At 56.7% G+C, this 24,564-nt stretch overlaps 1 protein-coding gene across 2 annotated transcripts in view; it reads left to right on the top strand.

Moving 5' to 3' along the window:
• The window catches only part of CACNA2D2 (calcium voltage-gated channel auxiliary subunit alpha2delta 2), a 135,460-nt gene that overhangs the window by 85,493 nt on the left and 25,403 nt on the right, over nucleotides 1-24,564 (top strand). For both annotated transcript variants that reach the window (XM_012771383.3, XM_012771382.3), the window contains exon 4: nucleotides 17,919-17,978. In XM_012771383.3, coding sequence (XP_012626837.1) covers nucleotides 17,919-17,978 — 60 coding nt within the window. The remainder of the gene's footprint in view (nucleotides 1-17,918; nucleotides 17,979-24,564) is intronic.

Below are 24,564 nucleotides of genomic sequence, written 5' to 3'. Positions count from 1 at the left end.
TCTGGATAAAACTCCACTGTGACATCCTTCCATTAAATAGGGCATGTTCAGAAGAGAAAATTGCTACTATTTTCCCCTTTTACTTCACTGTCATCAAAAATTGATCCCATATTGCATCCTTATTTCAAAGAACAAGCTAAAAAAATAAAATAAAAAATTCCCACTCCTCAGAGCGGCAGCTGCATCAAGCTTCCCAATCCCTCCACCCCGACCTCCACCCTCCCCCTCCAAAAAAAGAAAGGAAAGAAAGACGTGAGCAGTGAAGAAAGACGCAGTGTGGCTTTGGGATGCACGTGACCTAGGAGTGAGGCGGGTGGGGCACGTGACCGTGCGGGCAGAAGGGGATTTCGATCTGGTGAAATGTGGTAGAAAATGGGGTAATTGGGGGAGGTTAATTTGGATCTAAATGGAGCGATTCGTTATCTCAATAAGAAACGTCTCGTTTTCCAGGGCGACGGCTGCGCCTGCCAGATGCCGGCCTGCCCGCTGTTGGGGTGGTGGCTCAGAGCATGGCCCTGCAGTCGGTCTAGTCTCAGAGCCTCCCACCCTGCCCAGCTGGAGGAGGGGGGCTGGGAAGTAGAGACGGTTTAATTTTAATTTGGTTTATTCCCCAATTCATTTGGCAAAGTATTGAAGAGCTCTCCACAAAAGCACAGCCAGTAAAATATACAATATGAATAATAAGGGCAGGGCAGAGGGCCAAGATAAGTAGCTGAGGACTGAGCCCGTGGTCTAGTTGTGCCTGCGGGTTCACTCTGAGCCTTCTGGCAGTCAAAGGAACAAAGGAGATCCAGTGTTTTCTGCTCTAACCAGAGGAAAGAAGACATTTAGGTCAGTGCCCCACGGAAGCCCTGACTTTCTATGGGACAGTGTTTAGGGGGACTTTCAGGATGGGGCCCCTCAGGCCCACACCCACTTTTACTGGGAGCAGGGTCTGAGCTGGCACCTGGGCTCTGGTGTGACCCTGGGCAGGTCCCTCCTCTGCAAGCCTCAGAGCCCCATCTTTTCTTTGCTGGGGGCCACAGGCAGAGGCTGAAGAGAAGCCCTGGGGACGGAGGCCCTTTTCTTTTATTCCACACTGCCGTGTTGGTTGAGATGAGATAACACAAAACAAAATGACCACAGGCTGGGGTGAGGGCCGGGCGGAAGGGGAAGCCATGGACAAATTGAGGGCACATTTGAGGAGGAGGCCCCTGGGTGGGAAGCAGGGAGGTTGTAGCCTGGGAAGATCCATTTGTCCAGGCATGGGTGGGCAGGCGGTGGAGCCTGTGGATCCGGAAGCCGTGGCCCAGTGAGCCACCCGACACCCAGCCCCAGCAAGAAGCAACCCTGCCCGACCTGTGCCTTAGGTGGGCAGTTCTGGACTTGAAGGTTGTAGGCAGGCCAAAGGTGAAGATGCAGCCACCATGTGCATGGGCACCTGAGAATATGTAGGCCCGCGTGCATGTTCACATGCATGCATGTGTTTCCACATCTGCACATGTGCACATGTATTTGCACACACACACATACATCCTCCTCCTCTAATTCCAAGCCCTCCGCCCCCAGGATTGCAAAGCTGTTGACCACAAAGCCACTTGGAGGAGACTCCCCTCACCAACCCCCTACGAAAGCCACAGACTTCTGACATCCCCCGCGTGGCACACCTCCCTCAGTGAATGCCCAGTCACAGGGGTTCCACTCAGCCCCTTTCCTCCGGAGGAGTCGTGCAGTGGGGTGGCCTGGGGGCAGGTAGAAACACAGGGCTCCAGAGTGCTGGGGAGGGCCCACCTCTGGTGATGGGCTGGCAGGCCTGGGCCAGGCAGAGCAGTGGGCTGGGAACCAGTGGCCCAGAGGCCTTGACTACCTTGTGTGAGCTGAGGCTGAGCTGACAATGGAGCACAAAGACTCTCTCTGCCCCAGAGAACACCCAGCTCTAGGGGTTCAGGAAAGGGAAGCAGACCCAAGAGTGGTGAGCATGTTCTATGCTTAGCCTGTCTCCCTAGGGGACTCCCACCTCTTGCTGAACCTTGGTTTCTTTACCTGTGAAATGGGTGAAGATGGCTGACAGCAGAACTTTAGTAAGACCTTGACAGGTGTGTGAGGGTAGCCTTGGGGCCTGCCCAGCCAGCGCAGGACCCCATTCTGCCCTCTGGGGAGTGGGCCTGACCCTGAGTTTCTACCCCTCACAGCCCTTCTGTCAGATAACAGTCTTCCATCTAGGCAGAGCCAAATGCAGCTGTCCCCAAAGGGTCCCTGGGCCCCAGCCCTGATGCCATGAGGGTCCCAGGCTAAGCCTGGCAGCAGTGCTGGAGGCTGACCACAGGTGGAAGAGGGGTCCTGGGGGCCAGAGCTCACTGGGTGACCTTGGTCAGGGCACACAACTCCCTACCTTCTTCAGGGACCCCCTGCTTCCTCTGGTCTCAGTCTGTGCCCTGGGAAAGGAACAGGAACTCTGAGGCCACACAGGAAGACAGTGCCCCCAGGTTATGGAACGAATCTGAGACAGAGCTCAGGCCTGCCCAGGTCTCTCCTGCCCTCTGGGTCCCTCCCCCAGCCACACGGCGTGCCCCCATTGCTCTCTGACCCACTGCCAGCCGAAGGCACACTTCCTCCTCAGAGGGGCTCAGGGTGTCTCCTGGGCTAATCGGTGAGTAGGGGAGAGAGACATGGTGACACAGCCCCAGAGCCAGCCTTCCTTCCTGCCCTCAGAGAGCTGTGACCACAGACAAACTGAGTATCCACCTCTGAGCCTCAGTTTCCTCATCTGCAAAATGGGGTAGAAATGGGACCTTCTTTGTAGGGGCTGCTGTGGGAATCAGTAAGCAGTGCTGAGCACAGCGAGTGCACAGTGGCATCACCCATGACAATGGGTCTGTGTGAGGCAGACAGTGCTGGTGCTGGTCCTACGGTGCTCTTCCAGGCGCAGGAATTCCTTCTGACCTGTATATTTCAGGAGTACTTTTTACTCGAAGCCCTACCCAATCACCCAGCCCCGGTCTCCCTCCCCTAGAAGCCCTGCTGCCTGCTCCGGTGCCTCCTCCAGGGCCGCCCCGTCCTCCAGGCAGCCCCTGGGGTCCACACTCCCCACTCCAGGGTGTCACCTGACTCTACCACCAGCCCGAATGCTGTTGGCCTCTGTGTGGCCAGCACTTCAGCATTCCTCTGTGTCTTCTCACTCCTGTGCCAGGCTGCCTGGGTAGATGATGCAAGGAGAAAAACTGAGGCCAGGAAAGCCGAACTCAGTCAGACAGGGTGGATCTGAGTCCAGTGTGGGTCCATCACCAGAAAGGTCTCTCCTGTAGAAAGTCCAACCCAAAGCACTGAGGAGCTGAGCCTTTTGGGGTTCAGGGGTCCCTTTCCTCGGTGATGGCATGATGGAGAATTACTCTCAGACCCTTGTCCCAAAGGAGAGAGACTGCAGCCTAAATGGAGGCGGAGGTGGCAACCATGCCCCATATAGGCAGGCACGTGCTGCACGGCTGCTGCCCCACCCTCTCCAGCTGGTGCCACGGCTCTGTGGCCATTGCTAGGCATCCGTACAGCCCAGGTAGGCCCTACCTGCAGTGGAGTGGCCACGCAGCAGGGGCTGGGCACAGGGCCCGGGCAGGAGCAAGGCCGCCTCCGCCCGCCCGCCCTCCTCTCACTTGGCAGCAGCGAGCAGAAGCCATTAGCGCCTGGCAGTCCGTATCCCACGGCTCTGACAAACGCCTTAAATGTTGTCACCATGGCTCCAGCTGTCCCACCGGCCGCCTTTACTTCTCATAATAACCAAGTGTCGAGGCTGATTGCAGCAGCAGGACGCAGCCCGTATTCAGAGCAGCTTTTACCCCGGGCGTTTCCACCTGGCAGCCAGGCCGTGCCCACCCCACCCTCCACCTCCAGGCCTTTGTCTGCTTGTCACTTCTGCCTGAGCCCCCAGCATCGCCCCTGGGCCAGTCATTGCCCAGCTTTGTGTCCCAAAGCTGGTGGGCAGCCACCCTAATGGAGGGCTGGGAAGTGTGGAGGGGTCTTAGGCATCTACGCCCAGCAGAGTGACAGCCAGGGTGGAAAGACCTGGCTCCAGTCCCACTCTTCTGGATGACCTCTTCGGGGAGCCAGACTCCATCTTGGACTAGCCTTGTCTCTCTCCTTGCTGTCCGGGGAGGCAGGGAGCAGGCAGAGCACAGCTCTGGCATGGACAAAGCTGGATTCCACTTTGAGCTCTGCCATTCAGTCACTGTGTGGTCTTGGGTGGGTAACTTGCTCTCTCTAAGCCTGGATGACCTCATTGGTGGAATGGCAATAATGATTGGGCTTCATGGGGCTGAGAGGGACATGTGTAATGCAGTGATGTCCTGTGGAAGAGGCTCAGCCATGCTGGTGAGCACAGACACTGGGGCATAGGGCTTGAGCCAGGGGAGGCTCAGGAGGAGCAAAGCCTGCACCAGATGCCCTGGCCTCAACTGCCCTCCTGCCCACAGAAAAGCCGGTTCATTGCTCCTTCACCTTTTCCCCTGCCAAGGCTCCCACTGGGAATCTGCTCTCCCCTTCATCTGGCCTTGTCCTTCAAGTTGTGTCTGCTGTTCCCTTTGCCAAAGCCCACCCAGCTTAGTCTAACCACGCTCCTCTCCTGTAGGGTTTACACGCCCTCTGAGCCAGCCCTGGACGCTCACCATTCTTCTCTCACTGTCCACCTTCGTCTCTACACAGTCTCATGAGGCCAGGAATTAGAAGCCCCATTTTAGAGATGAAGTAAGATTCATCAAGATTCAGAGAACGGTACCAGTTGTCCACATCACACACGCTGTCCTGGCTCTGTCCCATGGGGCACTGTGACTGCTGATTGCTCTTTACCCAGCCCTAGTTCCTGCTCACACCAGGGGCCCTGCCAGAACAGATGGGCATCCCAGCCACCCCATGGCCTTGAGGGCTTCCCTCCTGAGGCACCTAGGTACAAGCACCAGTGTCCAGGCCAGATTTGGATTGATGGTGAGGTAGGTTTGTTTATAGGTTCCCCAACCCTCTGATGATGCTGGAGGGCAGTGGGCAGGGAAAGGTGAAGAGTGAGTGGTCTCTGTCTGTTCATCAGACTTTTCTCTGGGCTGCAGAGGGGATGGTGCAGGTAGCGGTGAGGGCAGTAGTGGCGGTGATTACCAGGAGACTTGAGGCACCACCCGTGCTGGCCACAGTGGGGTAATGGTGATAGTAATGGCAGTGATGAAGGTGATGGTATGGGTGGTGGTGGAGATGGATGGTGACGGTGATGATGGCTGTGACAGTAGAGTTGATGGTAATGGTGGTAATGGGAACAACATTGACAGTGATGATGGCAGTGGTGACAGGACCATTAGAGTAATGCTGGCAATGGTGATAGGGGTTATGGTTGTGGTGGTAGCATAACGTTGGCAGTGAACGTGAAGATGTTGGCAGTGTTTAAGGGGGGGTACAACAGGGATGAGATAATGGGGAGGATGGTGACGGGACTATCTTTCTGGTAGTGGCAGGTGTAATATGAGTGGTGGTGATGGGAATGATAGGACCAGCTTCTTGGGGCAGCCTGCCAGGCAGCCCTGTCCCACTCATCCTAGCTGGAGGCAGGACACAGTAGGGCTTACTTGGTTCTCCTTTTCTTTTAACCTCCAGTGAGTACAGCCTTCTGGGTAATGAGATGCAAATTGACAACAAAGACAATGAGCCAGCCTGCGGCCGGTGGGGCAGCTTTTAGAGTCAGGCTGATTGCCTCTGTGCCAATTTGCATGGCATTAGCTGTGTATGTCTTCTGCAACGGGCTCATGCATTTCATCAGAGGTCACTGGGATGGTTGTATCCAATAAGGGATGACAACCTGTGGTCCTGACCAGGGCAGGGTCAGAGTCACTCTGCCCCTGACCTGAACAGGACTCCAGGATGTGGCTTCAAGGAGTTTGGGTCAGTGGGGAAGGGCAAGGGATCAAGGGTGGAGGGTTGGGGAGGGGCACTTCATGGTCAGCCAAGGACAGGGACAGGCCAGGGGTCAGGGCCCATGAGTGGCAGGCCTAGGAGGTCTTGTTTGGCCAGCACCACAGTTTTGTTTTTGTTTTTTTTTGAGACAGAGTCTCGCTTTGTTGCCCAGGCTAGAGTGAGTGCCGTGGCGTCAGCCTAGTTCACAGCAACCTCAAACTCCTGGGCTCAAGCAATCCTGTCTCAGCCTCCCAAGTAGCTGGGACTACAGGCACACGCCACCATGCCCGGCTGATTTTTTCTATATATATTAGTTGGCCAATTAATTTCTTTCTATTTATAGTAGAGACGGGGGTCTCGCTCTTGCTCATGCTGGTTTCAAACTCCTGACCTCGAGCAATCTGCCTGCCTTGGCCTCCCAGAGTGCTAGGATTATAGGTGTGAGCCACCGCGCCCGGCCCAGCACCATAGTTCTTTCTGAACATGTGATACAAAGGTGACAAACAGGCCCCACATAGGAGGAAGACCTGGCCCTGGCCTAGGATGCCTTAGTACAGGTCCAGGCTCTGTCTCTAACTGGCATGGTGGCCTGGGCGGTCCCTCCAAGCCTCAGCTCCCCCATTGTTCAGTAAGGCTAGTAGAACCCTGACCTCATGATTGCCACATTGAAAGTGATGATCACCAAGGCAGGCCTTTCCTGTGGTGTGCTCAGGAAGAGTGGCCAGAGCCAGTCTCCATGCCCAAGGTCACATATTGCAGCCCTCTGAGCAGGCCCACCATGTCTGTCACTGTCACTGTCACCATCACTCAAGGCTACATCTGGGATTATTCCTGGAGTGTGACCCAAGGATGCCTAGGCAGGGTGGGCCCCAGGTTGTTGCCCAAACCCAACACTGTAGGCCACCCTGCCTGTCCTTCCCACCTCTGTCCATAGTGCTGAAAGTCTTGGTCCAACCTGCTGGAGGGGAGGGGGGGGGAGGGGGGAGGTCCTTGCTGACTTGGTGGGCTGGGGAACCCTCCCCTGCTGCCCTTGCTCTCTAACCCTGCAACCCCTCTGACCTAGTGCAACCCATGACTCCACGCCCCTTCCCAAGAACAGGCAACCGTGGGGCCAGGAGCTCCTCCCCTCTGCCCTCCATCCTGAGCCCAGCCCGTGCCCCCTCAGGCACAGCCTGGAGCCCCTTGGGCCCCACCTCCCTCTTCACTGTCCCATTCCTTCTTCTGAGGTTGAGCCTAATCAGAGCTAATCAGAAAATTATGAGCTGCCTGATTACTGATTAGATTCCTAATGTTAATAGAGTGGAGAAGGGCCTGCTCCTCAGGCTGTGTTTTAGAAAAAAGTATAAAAATAACATCTTGGGAAGGGAGCCTGGTGGCCCGGCTGGGACTCAGGCTCTGCTGCTCTAGTTGGGGTGAGGGGCTCAGGCTCAGCTTTCGTGTGGGAATACATTCCATAGCATAGGGGCTTCCTAGCACCCTAAATTCTGCCAGTGAAGTTGCCACCCCAGGCAGCTCTCACTGTAGAGGCCTCTAGCAAATTCTGTGCTCAGGACAGTGGGACTGAATTGCAGCAGGAAGAAGTTCGGTGGGGTATGAAGAACCTACTGATGGTCACTGCCTGGGAGCAGGGCCACACCTGCCCTGCTCAGTGACCTGCTCATGCCTGGCACAGGCCAGGCACACAGGAGGTGCTCAGTACGCATTCCTTGACAGGAAGGAGGGAGGGTCACATCAATCCCTTCCCATGGGAACCACCACCCTCGCATGTCCTGTGCCTGAGCTGTAGTGGGCGTAGAGGCATCTGAGAAGACTTCTTGCAGGAGGACATTGGGGCACATGGGGAGAATGCACTGGCCTGGGGCCAGGGCAAGATGTGCCGAGCTCCCTGCAGACTCAGCTTCTGGTTGACCTGGCCAGATGAGGCACTCCTGTCCACAGCCCCAGGTTCTCCTTCCAGCAGAATCCTGGTAGCTTTTGCTTCCTGACCATTTCATCCCTGACTTGGCAGCAGCTGGGTGGGGCTAATGGGTGACATTTTCAAAAGGTCCAGAGTGGGGTTGAGATCCTGGGGAACAGATATCAGCATTTCAGATGCCAGTTGCAGCCCCTTGGACTGCTCTGCGTGGGGCACCTGGTGAGGCCTGTGCTTAGCTTCACCCTCCCCACACCTTTGCCCCCTGCACCATCTCTGTCAGCTGCTGCTGGCCTGGTTTCTGCAGTCTCTATCCCTGGGAAACTCAGGGCCTCCAAGCCAGCAGGTCTCTGAAGGCACCTCCTGATCCATCCCCTGCCCCACTGACCATGATGGGAGCCCAAAGCCACTTAACACTTCTGCCGCTGAGTGGGTTTGCCCAGCCCTGGGACCACACAGATCCGTGAATCAAGTGCCTACCACACCTGGGAGGGAGTCAGACACACATGCAGTGATGGAAACTCCACAGGGAACTCTGAGGACTCAGCCTGGCAGGGTACCAGGCTTCCTGGAGGAGATAGATGGCACCAACTCCAAAAGGATGAGGAGGAGCAGGCCAGGGGTGGAGAAGAGGGGAAGTCCAGGCTTAGGGCACAGCACAGACGAGGCTCTGGAACCTGAGCATGGCAGGAAGGCAGAGTTCGAAATCAGTGTGGTGGAAGAGTGGTGGTGTTGGCAGCGCCCTATAAAGGCTAATGACAGGAAGGGAGGAGTGCTCAGGGCATCCAGGAAGCACCAAGAAGGACACAGGAGCCAAGGTGAGGTGCAGGGGCTTGTGGGGAAGGCCCGAAGGTGTGAGAGCCTGGGCAGATGAGCTCATGCCAAACAGCTTGGGTGGGGGTTTGAAGTTGGGTTGGAGGGCTCAGAAGTCAGCTCAAGAAGGTGAGAAGGGGGTCATGGGAGCAGGGAGCTTCAAAGGGGAGCAGCTTCCAAAAGGTGACCTTAGGGAAGTGACAGCCCACCTTAGGTGGGGTTGGAGGAGTAGGATACTCAAATGGGCATCCTAGGTCCTGAGGTGGGACCAGGCTGGAAGCCAGGTGGGGTGCCGAAGGGCACTGAACAGGAGCTCGCAGCAGAGGCTGTGCTGAGGAGAGGCACAGCCTCTCGGCATAAGCTTTAGAGGAGGCCAGGGCAAGCCAAGGTAAGAAGGTCCAGGTGAGAAGCCGAGTTTGTAGAGGAACCAATCGGGAGGCCCCTGGGATGAGGCAAGGGAAGGAGCAATGCAGGACCTGGGGTTATGTCCCTGATTTCCAAAGTGAATCTACATCCTGCTCTCTGTCTACACCCTGCTATCCACCCATGTCTCCACAGCCCTGGAAGGGGCAGCACAGGGTTCTGGTCCCCATTATACAGATGGGACATCGAGGTCCAGAGAGGTAAGAGTAGTGCTCCCCAAATTATGTGCTGGGTCAGTGGCCAAGCCGCAGGAACTCGGGCCTCCCAGCCTCTGTGGCAGGGCAGGGTGAGGGGCATTGTCACACTCAGGCACCCACACCGATGCCCACATGCATCTGTCTCTAGAATGTGGCTTGATGAGGGGACAGGAGGCAGCGCCATGCTCCACGGTGCACTCAGATAATGTCTCATTCTCCCCGAACCAGAAAGTGACCAACAGCACCTGGCCTGTCACCCTCACTCGATGCAATCTGCATGGGTTTTTGCAAGGATGAGAGAAATGTTAATGGATTATGGGGCATAATTTAGAGAGAGGAAAACTGACAAAACTGGCAAAAGTTATGAGATACTCCACCTGGCTTGCCAGGGACTGATTTACCTGCAGAGATGTGTGGCTTTCATGTTGGAGTCTAAGGAGGGGTGCCAGCTAGGTTGGCAGCTTCTCACTTATTTGAGCCCCTGTAGGACTGAACTGGGCAGGGCAGTGCCTTGGAACGAGCTGAGCAGCCTTGAAGCCCTCAGCTCTGGGCTCCTCGGGCGCGAGGTGCCTCTGCACAGCTGGGCTCCAGAACCAGTCCAGACAGACCTGAAGCTGTTCGTTGGATGTGTTGGTTTATTTCTTATCAGGGCACTTCTCATAAGTGCTCAATATGGGACCTGGAAGCTGCAGCAGTGACTGGGCAGGGCAGAGACCTGCGGCCCTGAGAGCCAGACCTGTCCTGCAGCCCCAGCATGCGGCCCTCCGGTCCACACTCACCCTCTTCTGAAGCAGCCTGCTGCCGGACTTGAAGTCTCCAGAGCGTGCGCTTCACCTGCAGTTCTGGAAAACCAGTTTGTATATTCAAGCCCCTGCCCTTGCCCCTCACTCTGTTCTCATTGGATACATTTGCTCCTGTCCGATGACACACACATCCCAGCCTTTCTGCCTTGGTTGGGGATCCAGTCTAAAGTGAAAGCAGTGAAGCCAGTGGAATTTATGTGCCACCTGTGAATGCCACCTTCCCATTGCTTCCCTGGGAAGGAGTGTCTCGGACGGAGATCATGCCCTTCCTCCTCTTGGTGTTACAATGTCTACTTTTTGGTAACACACCATAATGAGAGAGAGGGGCTTGTTTAAGTGTCCTCTCTTGGCAAAACACAACATGGCAACCATCCCTAGGATCCCAGGGTGTTCTGGGAAATCCTGTCTGGTCTGAAATTCCAGCCTCTGGGATCCCAGCTTCCTAGCCCTGGCTGGTCACGGTCTGGCCCTCCCCATCTCTATCGTAGGCCGCCCGTCACTCCCCTCACTTCTCACCATTTTTCCTGGGAAATTAAAACACAGCCTGCCCCTTCCAGGCTGCACCTCGGGGCGCAGCAACTGAGCCCAGCCGTGCTGCCTTCAGGGAGCGCGCAAGCCCGGCCTCGGGGAGCGGCCACTGCACTGCAGAGGGGACGGAGACTTGAATGAGTTTTTCCCTATTACATGTATTCTGACCTTTTTTTTAAAGAAAAAAATCCATTTTGCTAATTTTTTTTATCAACTTGTGGAGGATGTGTGCGGCCAGTGAGAGAAAAGGTCAGGGAGCCTGTTGCTGCCAGCAGCGAGAGCCACGTGGCGGCCTCCCCCGCGGCCCCCTCGCGACAGGAGCACTTGCTATTTTCCTGGCTGCTTTTCAGTGGCTGGAATTTTGGTCTGGGGCTTGAGTGCTTGTTTTCCTCGTCTTGGTGGTGGTTTTGTCGTTAAGCTAGAAGCATGGTTAATACAGAAAGAGTGGGTATTAATTAGCCTTAAGATGTGTCATGGCACGGGAGCCAGGCATGTCCCCTGCAGATGCAGCAAGAGGTGACAGAAGGGACCTGCCTGAGGAAGCGCTGGGATCAGGTGCACCGACAGGAAAGCACGGCCACCAGTGTGTCCCCATCACCTGCCATGCATGAGTCGTGGGTGCTCATCCGCTGCCCACCCAGTGCACTTCTTCTCCTCACCCCTCAGAACCCAGCAAAACGAGTGGTGGGGCCAGGAGCTGCCCTCAGAAGGTTGTAGCAAGTGAGGCTGTGCCCACCGAGCTCTGATCGCATCGTGTGCTGCAGAGGGCTGGCCACGGCTCACACAGCAGGCCCGGTGCCCACACAGACGCCACCCAGGCCATGTGCCATGCAAGGACGGGGCTGAGTGGGAATCCTCCAGGTCCCTGCCTGCAGATGGCCCTGCCTGGAGCAGGCGGATGCACAGACAGACGCCTACTCCGGGCTGAGGCAGCAAGGAGAGACCCACAGAGCCAGGACCCATCAGCCCTACTGCACTTCTGCCCCTATTGTCAACCCCAGGGCTCCAGCTCCCTCCTTGCCAAGCAGCGGCATCTTGCTTCATTATTATGCAGATATTTTAATTATGCAGATATGTTTTTAGACAGTTTTAAATATGTATATTATTTACTCATTAGACCATAACAGCTCTGGAAATTGGAAATCTGTATTTAGTATCTTTCCGGGCACAATTCAGAGCTAATACAGGGCCACAGGTAGGGAGGGAGAAGGGTGGCAACAGCATGTGCTGCGCTTGCTGGGGCTGCTGAGCACCTTGGCACTCACCCTGTCCCATGACCTGGACCCAGCGACCAAGGCTGTGGGGTGGGCTTGGAGCAGCACCTGGGAGGCCACCTACTGACCCCTTCTTCTGGGGGGATGGCAAAGGAACCACTCTTGGGGGCAAGGGGGTCACCTGGCCAGGCCTGGCTCCTTCCCTGGGATGGTCACCTTCACTGTCCAAGGCTGCCGGGCCTTGGCCTCAGGCAAACCTGAGTTTGCTGTCCCCCCCCCCCGCCCCCCGCTTCCTCCCCAGGAGCCTGGGGCAGTGGCACTAAAGCTCTATGCCTCAGTCACCTCAGCTGTTAAAGGAAGGGAACAGAAGAATCTGCTTCTGAGGCCTCTTGCTGGGGAGGCGGTGGGTGGGAGACCTAGTCCTTCCCCTGGCGTGGGAGTGACTGCACCAGTAGGTGCAGCCCTGGCCTAGGGTGGGTGCCAGGGTTGTGTCTGGTGTTACCCCATCTTTGCTGCCTTCCTTGCGCACCTCTGGCAGCATTCTCAGTGCATCTCCTTGGTGCTGGGACTTTGCTCGGCTTGCTGCCCCCCCTCTACCCCAGAGCTCCCCTTCCAGCACTGCTTCTGCCTGGCTCAGCCCCCTGTGCCCCAGATATGAACATCCTGCACCACGGGTTCAAGGCCTTTTATTCGAAGCCTCTCATATCTTCTAGGAAGTGGGAGTAGCTGTAACTAATTAAGACCAATGAAACACTTACTGGGCTGTACAGAATAAGTCCTATTTGATGGGCAGGTGTTCCCCAGGCCCTACTGGGCTACCAGCACTGGGGAGAGGGGCCCCCAGGTGAGGGGACAATCAGGGGAGGAGGCCGAGGAGAAGTGGGGAGTGCCCAGGCTTGGGTTGGGGGAGGAGCAGGCCCCCAGGGGGATGGGGACACCAGGAGCCCTCCATGGCCCAAGCTCCTCCCCTCCTGGCCTGCAGCGGTCCTTGACTCCAGGGGTTGGTCTCTGAAGGGCACCCAGGGATGGGCCTCTGAGGGACACCCACCATGGCCCCAAGACCCTTATCTCAGGTCATTGTCTGTCTCAACTCCAAGGCAACTGAAAGATGTTTAACATAGCGAAATTGGAAGGTATCTGTGGAGGGGCTGCTCCCCAGGGGAGTATTTTCCCCAGCCCAGTGCACTACCCGTCCTCTTTCTTGCCTTTTCCTATAAGAACGTTCCCAGAGCTGAGGGAAATTGATTGTTAAGTGAAACTCTCTGATAATTGCTTCTAAAATGCCCGCTGTTATTGTGATGGACTTGGCGGTGAGCAGCCCCACTTAGCAGTCCCACTGCGTTTCTATCCAATACTGTGGCCGTGATGGGGACATCATGGGCCAGCCAAGGCACCATCAGTGACTTTGTAGCAGCAGCATCCTTGTGGCAGTCCTCACCTCCAGGATGTGGTGAGGAAAAGAGGCTCAGAGAGGTGAAACCATGCACCTGGGGTCCCACGGCTGACAGAGGCCCAGGCCTCTGTGCAGGCCCAGAGGCGCCCTGACCTTGCTTAGCAGACACCGACTGTGTGCCAGGGCTGGGCTGCTACAAACCCAACATCCTCCAGACACTCCCCACCAAGCCCAGAGCTCAAAGGGGAAAGGAGGCATACGTGGCAGAAGGTTCCTTGAGTGCCACAATGGGGACAGGTAGACACTTGGCAGGGGGTCAGAGAGTGGTCAGAACGTCTCAAGCATGAGGGCGTGGGCCAGGCAAGAGGAGTCTGGACAGGAGTGAACAGGGAGGGGCCAACGTGTGCAGGGGCCTGATGACAGCTCCAGGAGCAGAGCTCACTCCCAGGGGATAGGCACTCAGGGTCAGGGGTAGGAATGGAGCTCATCTCCCCCATACAGTCAGGTGCCTTGGAGACAGGACCAAATTGGGGCCCCAGCTCTGTCCTTGCCCTGCTGAGTATCCTGGTAGATTGTCCCTTCACTTCTGTGTCTCAGCTTTTCTCCATCTTGCCTGCCCCCAAGCCATTAGGAGGACCCAGGAGAGGTGGAAGGGAAGTGCTAGGGGGATGGACCTTGGGCAGGGTGGGCATGGTCTCCCTGCCGTCCCTGAGTACGCGTGACTGTTGTGGGCTCTGTGGAGACAGGAGCCCGAGGTCTGAGTGCTCCTTAGGGTGCTCATGCACAGCAGTGGGTGGTCCCAGTCCTCTCACCCTCTCCTTGGGCCACATGCGGCCACAGCTTTGCCCACGCCACCCCATCAGCTGCCTCAGCCCTTCCTCCCCCACCACCAGGCCTGCCTGTTTAGCAGTTTCCACACGTCCAGCGCCCAGGGATGGACTGATTGATCTGTAACACCGAAAAAATAATAATGGCTTGATCGTTACTGAGGATTAAAAGTAATCCTTTCGCTGTGGCTATTGCAACTCCGTTATTCACGAGTCAGCGGGCTGACCCGGGCCTTTGAGCCCACGAGACTCCGTGAGCTCAAGGAGGCTGGGGGCTGGGGCCCTTTCTCTCTGGGTCTCCTTGCCCTATCAGCTGGGCGAGGGAGCTGGAAGGGTCTGTTGCCCCCTTGTTTGGGAGCCTGTGAATCCCAAGGTCAGGGCTGAGCTCGGAGAGGGTGAAGGAGTTGGCACCCCCTGGCCAGGGGTGGAGATACGGACAGGAGAGGATAGTTCCTCGGGACCGTGGCCACTTTGGAGATATCCATTAGTGCCAATTTGGTGTCTGTAGCCCCCATCTACTCTGTGGCTTTTCTGTGGCAAGAGACCTGATCTGGGCCGGGCGCTGTGGCTCACGCCTGTAATCCTAGCTCTTGGGAGGCCGAGGCGGGCGGATTGCTCAAAGTCAGGAGTTCAAAACCAGCCTGAGCAAGAGCGAGACCCCGTCTCTACTATAAATAGAAATAAATTAATTGGCCAACTGATATATATATAAAAAAAAAATTAGCCGGGCATGGTGGCGCATGCCTGTAGTCCCAGCTACCCAGGAGGCTGAGGCAGAAGGATCACTCGAGCCCAGGAGTTTGAGGTTGCTGTGAGCTAGGCTGACGCCACGGCACTCACTCTAGCCTGGGCAACAAAGCGAGACTCTGTCTCAAAAAAAAAAAAAAAAGAGACCTGATCTGGTTCCCACACTCTACCACAACCTCAGCCTCTGAGAAGGACGGTGGCCTCAGCAGAGCCCCATGTGGGCTGCAGGCCCACATTGAGGAAGATCTGGGGTCCCTAATAGGTCACCAGGCAAGGAAAAGTGGGTGTCAGTGATTGACCAAGGCTCATTCCTCGAGGTGTAACCTCAGGGGCTGTCTCCCTAGGCTGTACAGATCCTCCAGGCCAAGCACTGAGCTTGTGCCTGGTGCATTGTTAGTGCTCAGTTAACATTAGTGGCAATGCTATTAACTGTAGATGTCACAGAATAATATCCTCTGTGGAAGGCACTGCAGGCTTAGGGATTGGGGGCCTCACCTATCCCAGAGGTTGGGATCAAGGAGCAGGTATTTATGGTTTAAACCAAGAAGAGGCCCCAGGATGGAAAAGGAAGGACGGGAGCCAGGCATAGGTGGGCCCTACAGAGCCTCAAAATAGCTTTGCCTCTTACATGCAGAGCAGTAGAGAGCTGGGGCAGAGGCCAGCAAAGTGATCCTGATAGGATCTACACTTTGAGATAAGGCCCCAGGTGTAATGTGGAGAACAAACAGATAACGGGGACAAGAAGAACACAGGTTCCTGGGGCAGGACAGAGCCTGTGCTGAGGGTGAATGGCGGTGGTTAGAGTGATGTGGAGGTTGGGATGTAGAAGGAAGAGGTTCCAGGGTGGATATGGGCCTGTTCCAGGAGGAGCTGTTGTGAGTTCAGTGGGTCTGAGGGTCGTTCCGGGGAAGGGTCCAGGAGCTCAGGAGGGCCCAGGATTGGAGGCAAGACGTGAGAGGCATCATGGAGTCGAGAGCCCTGTGGTGTCTGAAGCCCCAGGAGTGTGAGGCAGGGTTGGGGGACTGGAGGGTGTGGGCCCCACCCAAGCAGGCCCTGCAACGAAAGGGGGACAGAGGACCAAGCCTGCAAAGGAGAGGGAGGCGGAGGCCAGGAGGGCCTCACTGCATTGTGAGGTAGGGGTCGACCTGTGAGGCGCTTCTCACCTGTTGCCAGGACCCCCAGCCTCTGCCTTCCCACCACTCAGTGCTCTTGGCCTGAGGAGGGGAGCCAGGCCCAGTGGGAGTGGAGATGGCTGTGCATGGCTCCCCTAAGTGTGGGGGGTGACATCCTGCCCCAGCAGAGTGGAGGCCACAGCTGCGCATGGGGGTCCCACCCTCCCCTGCTGTTCCTTCAAAGGAGGAATGGTGGGTCTCCCATGTCCCAGCTCCCATTTTTCCCTAGTGGGCAGCTGCCAGGCCTTATTAGAACCTCCCACCTGGGGTCCACATGTCACATCAGGCCTGCACTGGTAGAAGTGTCCTGGATACCAAGGGACCAAGGCCTTCTGATGGGGCCTATAGGCCTGGAGGCTTATGGGATGGGATGGGATGGGATGGGATGGGATGGGATGGGATGGGATGGGATGGGATGGGATGGGATGGGAGACCAGAGCCACTTCCTTCACTGGACATGGTGGCCCCTATGGAGGGTGGTCTTTAGACCTCGGTCATGGGCTGAGCAAGGCGAATGCACTGATGAGGGCTGGGCTCCGAGCCCAACCTGACACAGACTCCTTGTGTGACCTTGGGCAGGCTGCTCATGGGCTCTGTGCCTGGCTGTCTTCATCTGAGGAAGGCCATAATGGCCCCACAGTAGGCACTTTGTGAATGACTACAGATACACATATGTCACTGGCTGGGGGAGGGCTTAGCATGCAGTAGGTGGCCAGTTCTTAGTGATGGCTGTCATGATGAACAGCACATCTCCACTGGATGTCCCAAAGGGCCAGACTTAGTTCCATCCTTGGGAGCCCCAAGACTTCCTAGACGGGCTGGGCATGGTGGCTCACACCTGTAATCCTAGCACTCTGGGAGGCCAAGGCAGGCAGATCACTCAAGGTCAGGAGTTTAAGACCAGCCTGAGCAAGAGAGAGACCCTGTCTCTGCTAAAAATGGAAAAAATTAGCTAGACAACTAAAAACATATAGAAAAAATTAGCCGGGCATGGTGGCACATGCCTGTAGTCCCAGCTACTCAGGAGGCTGAGGCAGAAGGACCACTTGAGGCCAGGAGTTGGAGGTTGCTGTGAGCTAGGCTGATGCCACAGCACTCTAGCCCAGGCAACAGAGTAAGACTCTGTGTCAAAAAAAAAAAAAAAAGACTTCCTGGAGGGACATGAATCACAGGAAGCACCAAATAAGAACCTCTCTAGGTGGCTTGGATTCAAGCCTAGAGAGTGGCTAGGCCCCAGTGCCTCCTCCCGCAAGCCCTTCCCTGATAGCCCGGATTCCCACAGCACTGAGCTTCCCGCACCTCAGTCACTCCTGCCCTGGTCATTCTGCCCAGTTACGTGTCTATGACCTGTGAGAGTTAGACACGGGGTCTGCCGTATCTCTGCAGGTCAGCACAGCCTGGCTCCAAGCACGGCCATGGCAGGTGCGGGATTCACAGGCACAAGGGCTTCCCTGGCAGTGGCCATGGAACCAGTCCCAAAGAATGGGCCAAGCTTGTGTGGAGAGAGGGCTTGGGAGCCCTGTGGGAAGGGGTTTAGGAAGCTCGAGAAAGGGACAGTAGTCCTGGGTGGGTGGAGGTGGGCTGTGGGCACCTTCTGCTGGGCCCTGGGCAGACGGGGGAAAGAGCATCGATGAGGTGAGGCGCTCTGTGACTTGTGGGGCAGTTCACCCTTGGCTGGGGAGGACTTCCTCTTAGCACTGGGGTGACACTAATTTGTAGGGGTAGAGAATGGCATTGGGGTTTGGCCCAGTCCTGGGGTGCCCCTGCCATCCTCTGGGCAGGAGACGTTGCTGTGAAGCACAGGGAGTCCCACGGAGATGCCACTTGGATCGCCTCGTACAGGCTCTGCCTTTCCTGTGTGGTCAGGGAGTGCCCATGCGGCAGCTGCGGTGTCTGGGACTGAGGACTCTCTGAGGATCAGGCTCTGGGGCAGGCATGGGGCAGGCAGTCTTCCTCAGCCTCTGACTTTCCTGCATTTTGTCCCTTAGAGATTGGCCGATGCTGCAGAGAACTTCCAGAAAGCCCACCGCTGGCAGGACAACATCAAGGTAAGAACCCCAGCACTGCCCCCAGCACCCAGGGTGTGCCCGCCCAGCCAGGGAGGACATGAAGGGGGCTGCCCGGGAGCACTGCGGGAGCGCCGAGCAAGGGGTCTGTGCAGTGGAGCCAGAAGCTACTGTCCAACATTCAGCAAATAGTCCAGGCCCCCCTCAGTGCTGGGGCACACAGCAAGGTATGAGCCGCCATTTTACTCCAGAGGCAGCATGGAGCCCCCTGTGAGTCGTGTTCCCCAAAGGAGGTGCCAGATTCGTGGAGAGACCGCAGGTCAAAGAGGCCTCTTGACTTCAGGACTGGTCAGAGACCTTAATGCAGTGACCTAGAGGGGACGCTGGGGAAAGAGGACCACGTCCCCTGCCCCGACTTCCCTGAACAGCAGCCCATCCTCCAGGACGCTGGCCGGCTGGGCCTGGGGCCAGGCTGCGCAGTCACAAAAGCCTCTCCTTCCGCCATGAGAGCTCAGAAGGGGCTTAGTCCTCAGAGAGGAGGTACAGAGGGCCCAGGATGCAGGGGAGGGAAGGGAGTCTCGCCATGCCCAGCCTCAGGCCTAGGCTGCCCTTGCCAATTGCTTGCTGTGTTTGATTCCACCTGGGGCGGGATATACCTGCCCCTTTGCTGTTAGGCCTGGTCAGACTGAGACAAGACTCCCCTGGGAAGGACACAGGAAAACCCCAGTGCCAAGGATGATGGGACCCTCGGGGATCATACCAGTTGGAGAGCTGCTTAGGCGTCTGGGCCAAGCCTCCTAGTGGTCCTGTGCTAAACTCGGGGTGGCAGACCTTTGACTCACTCCAACTCTGGGCCAGGCACATCTAGGCACATCTGCTCCAAGAAGCAGGTGGGGGCCAGGCGTGGAGGCTCACGCCTGTAATCCTAGCACTCTGGGAGGCTGAGGCGGGCGGATCACTCAAGGTCAGGAGTTCGAGATCAGCCTTAGCAGGGGGATGGGGGAATGGGCAATATATGTAACCTTAACACTTGTACCCCCATAATACGTTAAAATAAAAATAATTACTTAGTTAATTAATTAATTTTAAAAAAAGAAACCAACCTGAGCAAGACTTTGTCTCTACTAAAAATAGAAAGAAATTAATTGACCAACTAAAAAGATATATATAGAAAAAATTAACCGGGCATGGTGGCGCATGCCTGTAGTCCCAGCTACTCAGGAGGCTGAGGCAGCAGGATCGCTTGAGCCCAGGAGATTGAGGCTGATGCCATGGCACTCACTCTAGCCGGGGCAACAAAGTGAGACTCTGTCTCAAAAAAAAAAAAAGCAGGTGGGGTTCTTACCCCTGTTTAACTGACAGGAAGACTGAGGCATAGAGTGTTTGGACTTACCTGAGATTGCCTGTTGGTGGCAGATTCATAGCCGCTTTCAGGTACCATGGGTTCATGCCTATGATCCAGGTCCCAAACCTGCTCCTCCTCCCTAGTCCCCATCCCCCAGGCACCCTGAGCTTGCCCTGCCGTGACCACACTGTGGCACTCTTCCTCCAGCCCCTGGTAGGTAAAGGGTGCTGCCCCCAGGGAGTTCACCTGGGGTTGGGGATGACAGGTGATTATTTAACATGAACAAGTGAAAGGGCTAGTGACTCCCTAACCAGTTCCCTTCCCTGGGAGCCTGGGGACTGACCCTTCTCGCCCTCCTCACTCTGGCACCGCCACCCTTCACTGGGCCCTGTGCCGCCTCAGCCCCTTAATCAGAAACACCCATGACAGGCCGGGCGCGGTGGCTTACGCCTGTAATCCTAGCTCTCTGGGAGGCCAAGGCGGGTGGATTGCTCAAGGTCAGGAGTTCGAAACTAGCCTGAGCAAGAGTGAGACCCCGTCTCTACTATAAATAGAAAGAAATTAATTGGCCAACTAATACATATAGAAAAATTAGCCAGGCATGGTGGCACATGCCTGTAGTCCCAGCTACTTGGGAGGCTGAGGCAGGAGGATCACTTGAGCCCAGGAGTTTGAGGTTGCTGTGAGCTAGGCTGACACCACGGCACTCACTCTAGCCTAGGCAACAAAGCGAGACTCTGTATCAAAAAAAAAAAAGAAAAGAAAAGAAATACATACCCATGACAGCTCGCACTCCCCACTGAGACAATACCCTCACCTCCAAAGAACCCCTGCCCTGGCAGCCCCACCCACAAGGCCAGGATCTGGCCACTCCTGCCTCCCTCCTCCCGTGCCCCCACCACACTGAACACTTCACTCCAGCCCCTTTCTTGTCTCCAGGCCTTTGCTCATGCTACCCTGCCCAGAATGCCCTCTGTTCCTCCTGGAGGCCCAGCTTGTCTCCCCCGCCCCCCGAGGCTGCTTTCTTCCCCAGCCCATCAGCCCCTCCGTCCTCTGGGCTTCCAGGACCTCCGCTCCTGCTCTGTCCTTTCATTTGTTCCTGACATGTCAGCTTCCTCGTCTCCCCCAGGACAGGCATGCGGCTCAGGGCCAGTGAGGGAATCAGGGAATAAGGAAGTGAAAAGACCCACCCCAGCCTGGCCTTCTCTCCCTCCCAGGCCAAGCACCACACAGTGAGATAAAGAGGCTGCCTTGGGCCCCAAACCTGTTCTCTCTGACTCTGCAGAAAACCCAAGATTTCCAAGGGTCATCCTGCCAGACTCCTGAGCCCTGAATTTCAGCTATTCCCTGAGGCAGGAACAGCTCATGCCAGACCAGGGTGGGCAGTGAGGGGACTGCCGGGAGGGAGGGCCCAGGTCTCAAGGACGTCCAGGGCATGCTGAGACAGGTACTACTTGAAGACCCACTCTGAGCACACTGGGCCACAATCCCTGTGGGATGCAGGCAGGGTCTTCAGTTTCCCCGTTTGGCAAAGGACTGGCCGGTGCGGGCGCTGCCTGTCGGCACAGACGCTGTGTGCGCAGGGGTCGGCGCGTGTGTCAGGCCATGCGGCGCCCGAGTCGGGGACGGGCGGGGGAGTCTCTCACTGCACCAGCCCTGAGTGGTTCTGACCAGAAATGAGGCAGTGGAGGGCCCTGGCTGTCCCTGTCCCCCTGGCTTGACCTGAGGAGCCCAAAGTTGTGGGTATGACCACGGGCAGCCCTGACCACAGGGCCAGCTGGGCCCAGCCTCATTCCCCGGCACTCAGCACCCTCTCCCCAACAGCCCATCAGTGTGCCTGCCTGCCAGCCCATCCCACTGGTGTCCCAGGGAGGACAGGGCAGTAGTCACATTCCTCCTTCCCGGCTGTAGGGTCACTGCTTTTCCAGGAAGCAGTGCTGCTGCCATGCTGCTGGGCTGAAAGGCGTCCATGCTGGTGGTGGGCCCACGAGCTGACACGCCAGTCGGCTGTGCCTGGGCTGCCCAGGAGAGCTGGCAGCACCAGCTGCAGGCAGGGCTCTCCATGGCAGGGGAGCAAGGACTCAAGGCTGGGAAGGGATGCTATTTTGTCCCTTGCAGGCATGCCACACACTCCTGAAATCATGTCCTTCTCAATGACCTTCAAAGGTGATAGACAAGAAGCTATGTTCCTTCTCAGCACTGCGCCACAGTTCCAACCTTGAACTCAGGCCCTTTACCCAAGCCAGGCCTTTTCCCAGGAATGCCCTTACCCTCCTTCAAAAGGGCAAAGCCTCTCTCTATAGATATCTGCCTAGGAGTTCCCTTCCTGGTCCCAACCCTAGGATTGACCCACACTGCCTGCAGTGCCCACCTTTGGTGCCTCCATCACAAATGGTTCCCAGGCCAGTGTCCCAGTGGGCTCATCTGTCTACCCCACTCATGGCTCCTCCAGACCAGAAGCCATCAGGCCTGACTTAGTGCTGTCCACTACCTTTCCATGTCCCCAGCCAGGTGCCCTATGGACAGAGTGATCAGGAGCAGTCCTCTTACCTCCAAGATGAGGAGGCTGGCACCCAGCAGTTCTGGGCACAGAGGAGATGCCTGGCCCGTGTGGCCAGACTGGAATCCAGTGCACCATCAATAGGGTATGGCCCCCCTGTATAGATAGCACACACACAGCAGGTCCACATGCAGACCTCTGAGGAATGGACAGTGGTATCCACACAGCCACACACACAACCTCCACTGACACCAGCCAGGGGATATGGGGGATCCTGGAGTCTGCAGGGTCAGAGCTAGGACAAGAGATCAAGGGGGCAATGTCTGGATATAAAACCTCCCATCCCCCTTCCTAGTCTCGGCCCATGACCCTACACACATGGCCATGGCAAGGGCGGGGAATCTATAGCCACAGCCCTGGCCAACCAAGACCCTTGGATGCCAGGGAAACCATGCCTTGATTAGCAGGCAGCTCCTCCAATGGCCCCTGCAGACAGGCAGCAGGTGCTCTGGTGCCTATAATACTTAGAGTAGATGAAGATGGGCCACCTGCTAGACTGTGCCTAGGGCCAGCACCACAGTATGCCAGCATTGTGTGCCACCTAAACCACTGGCCAGGGGCCAGGCCAGGGTATAGGTGGAGGAGGGAGGAGAGGCCATTGGTCCCAGGGCTTCATTGCAACACTAGGGCCTGTAGGAGACAAAACCATGCCCTGGGAGTCTGATGGAGGAAACAGTCCTGCCCTGGGGAGTCTGATGGAGGAAACAGTCCTGCCCTGGGGAGTGCGATGGGGGGAGGAGGTAGCTCTGCCTGGGGAATCTAGAAGGAGGGCTGTGAAGGCCAAGCCAGGCTGGAAGAGCCAGCTGGTCAGGACAGGTGGCCTCCCTGGCCTGAGGGTCTGACCCAGCCATAGCGCCCACTGCCTGCCTCTCTGCCAAGCCAGCAACAGACGGCTCTCTCAGAAAACAGTCCTCTTGGCCGAGCTGCGCTGGCAGTGGGCCAGGGCAGGAAGGCCAAGCGTCCTCACTGGTGCGGAAGGTGGCTGGCCTGGGCCATGCACAGGCGGCTGGTGGGCAGGCGGCAGTCCTGTCTGGCCAGGCCTTGGCAGCCGCCTGCTAGGCACCAAACATGGATGACAACCACCATTGCCCATGCTCATCTCATGCTCACGTCCTCCCGGTTTCCCAACAGCCAGCACCCCTGGTGCCTTCTCGGGCTTGGCTCCTGCTAAGGAGAGTATGTTTGTCATCAACACATGGGCTGTGTATGCAGGTCCACAGGGGGTCCATGTGTGTGAGCTTGGAGCGGGTGGTTCCCCAAGCTCCTGCCCAGTTTGAACAAAATGGCCCTAAAATATCAGGTAACAGGGTGAAGAGTGTGAGGGGAGTTGACCTTAGACATTAAGGACACTTGTTTCCTCCCACCGGGGGTGTCTTTTCACACTCAGCCTCTCCTCTGGGCTACAGAGTTGGAGACAGGAAGGGGCCCACCTATGGGTGGAGCTGGCCCTACCCCCGGGAGGCCAGGCTTCCTGTGTACTTCACACCCTCAGAGGAGACATCACCATCCTGATTGTACAAGTGGGGAAATCAAGACCCTGACTTAAAGCCTCTGAGGCTGCATGATTTAGCCAGACACCCTTGCCTCATCCATGAGACAGGAGTGACCCCTGGGAGTCCTCATGGGGCCACCAGGACAAGCGTGTAGGCTTCAGCCTTTGAGGATCTCAGAGCTCACACGTGTCCAGCTCAGAATTTGAACCCAGGACCTTTTGTTCAGGCCCTGCCCTCAATGACTAGATAGTACTGCCTCCTTGTTGCTTAACCCAGGAGGTGGGTCACTATTGGTAGACATCCAAGCACTGTATGTGCCAAAGCGGACAGGGGCCTTCCCATCCCCAGCTCTGCATCACATGAAGCATAGCAATCACAGCTGTGTTTTCCTGTGTTTTCACATGTGTGACCTTGCCTGCCGCCATCCCACGCTCCTCTCTACCAAGAAAGGGGCATGGCCTGGCCCTCAAAGGAGGGCTGGGAGGAGTCCTGCCCGTGTGCATATCAGACGTTGGGGGCAGGGAAGCGTACAGATTCCTGAGCCTCACCTGTAGTCTGCAGGGGGCTGGGAGTCCTGTATGATGTGTCCCTTTGTTCCTAATGCCACCAACATCTGATGTTCTGCTGAGACTGCAAAACAGCAGGACAAATAGAGAAATGGAGCCATTGGAGCAGCTGGAAAAGTGGCCCCAGTGAATGCCAGGGCCCTGCAGCACCGCCCCAGGTGCAGGCAAGACCCACAGCCTGTGAGGGAGGCCCAGGGCTCCTGGAGGCCTGAAAGTGACCGGCTCCCACCCATGCCCTTTCCCGTCCTTGCAGAAGGTTTGCCTAAAAAGTGGACGAGTGAAACCCAGGTTGTAATCTGCAGTCCTCCCACCACACCCGCCTGTTTTCATTACGGAGGGAAAGAGCATCAGAGCTGTGTTTATAACCCCCTTTTAGATAACAAATCACATTTTCTTTTCGCCAGCGAGTGTGTTGAATTGATATTTTTTTCCCCTCAGTTTAATGGGTTTGTGTGTTCAGGAATGATCTTCATCAACCGAAACTCCTTATTGTGTTTGATGTAATGTCAGCTTTCATTACGCGCTTCGGTCAGAGCGGCGCAGGCAAAGCCGCGCACCCGGGAGCCTGGGCCCCTGCCCCAGCCCCAGCCCCAGCCCAGGCCCACCTGGGCTCCCGTCTCCCTGGACTGGTGGGGGGCGGGCAGAGCCAGGGTGTGTAGCTTCT

This window comes from Microcebus murinus, chromosome 1, assembly GCF_040939455.1.
Source record: "Microcebus murinus isolate Inina chromosome 1, M.murinus_Inina_mat1.0, whole genome shotgun sequence".
Taxonomy (NCBI): Eukaryota; Metazoa; Chordata; class Mammalia; order Primates; family Cheirogaleidae; genus Microcebus; species Microcebus murinus.
This window is presented reverse-complemented; position numbering and strand designations above follow the sequence as displayed.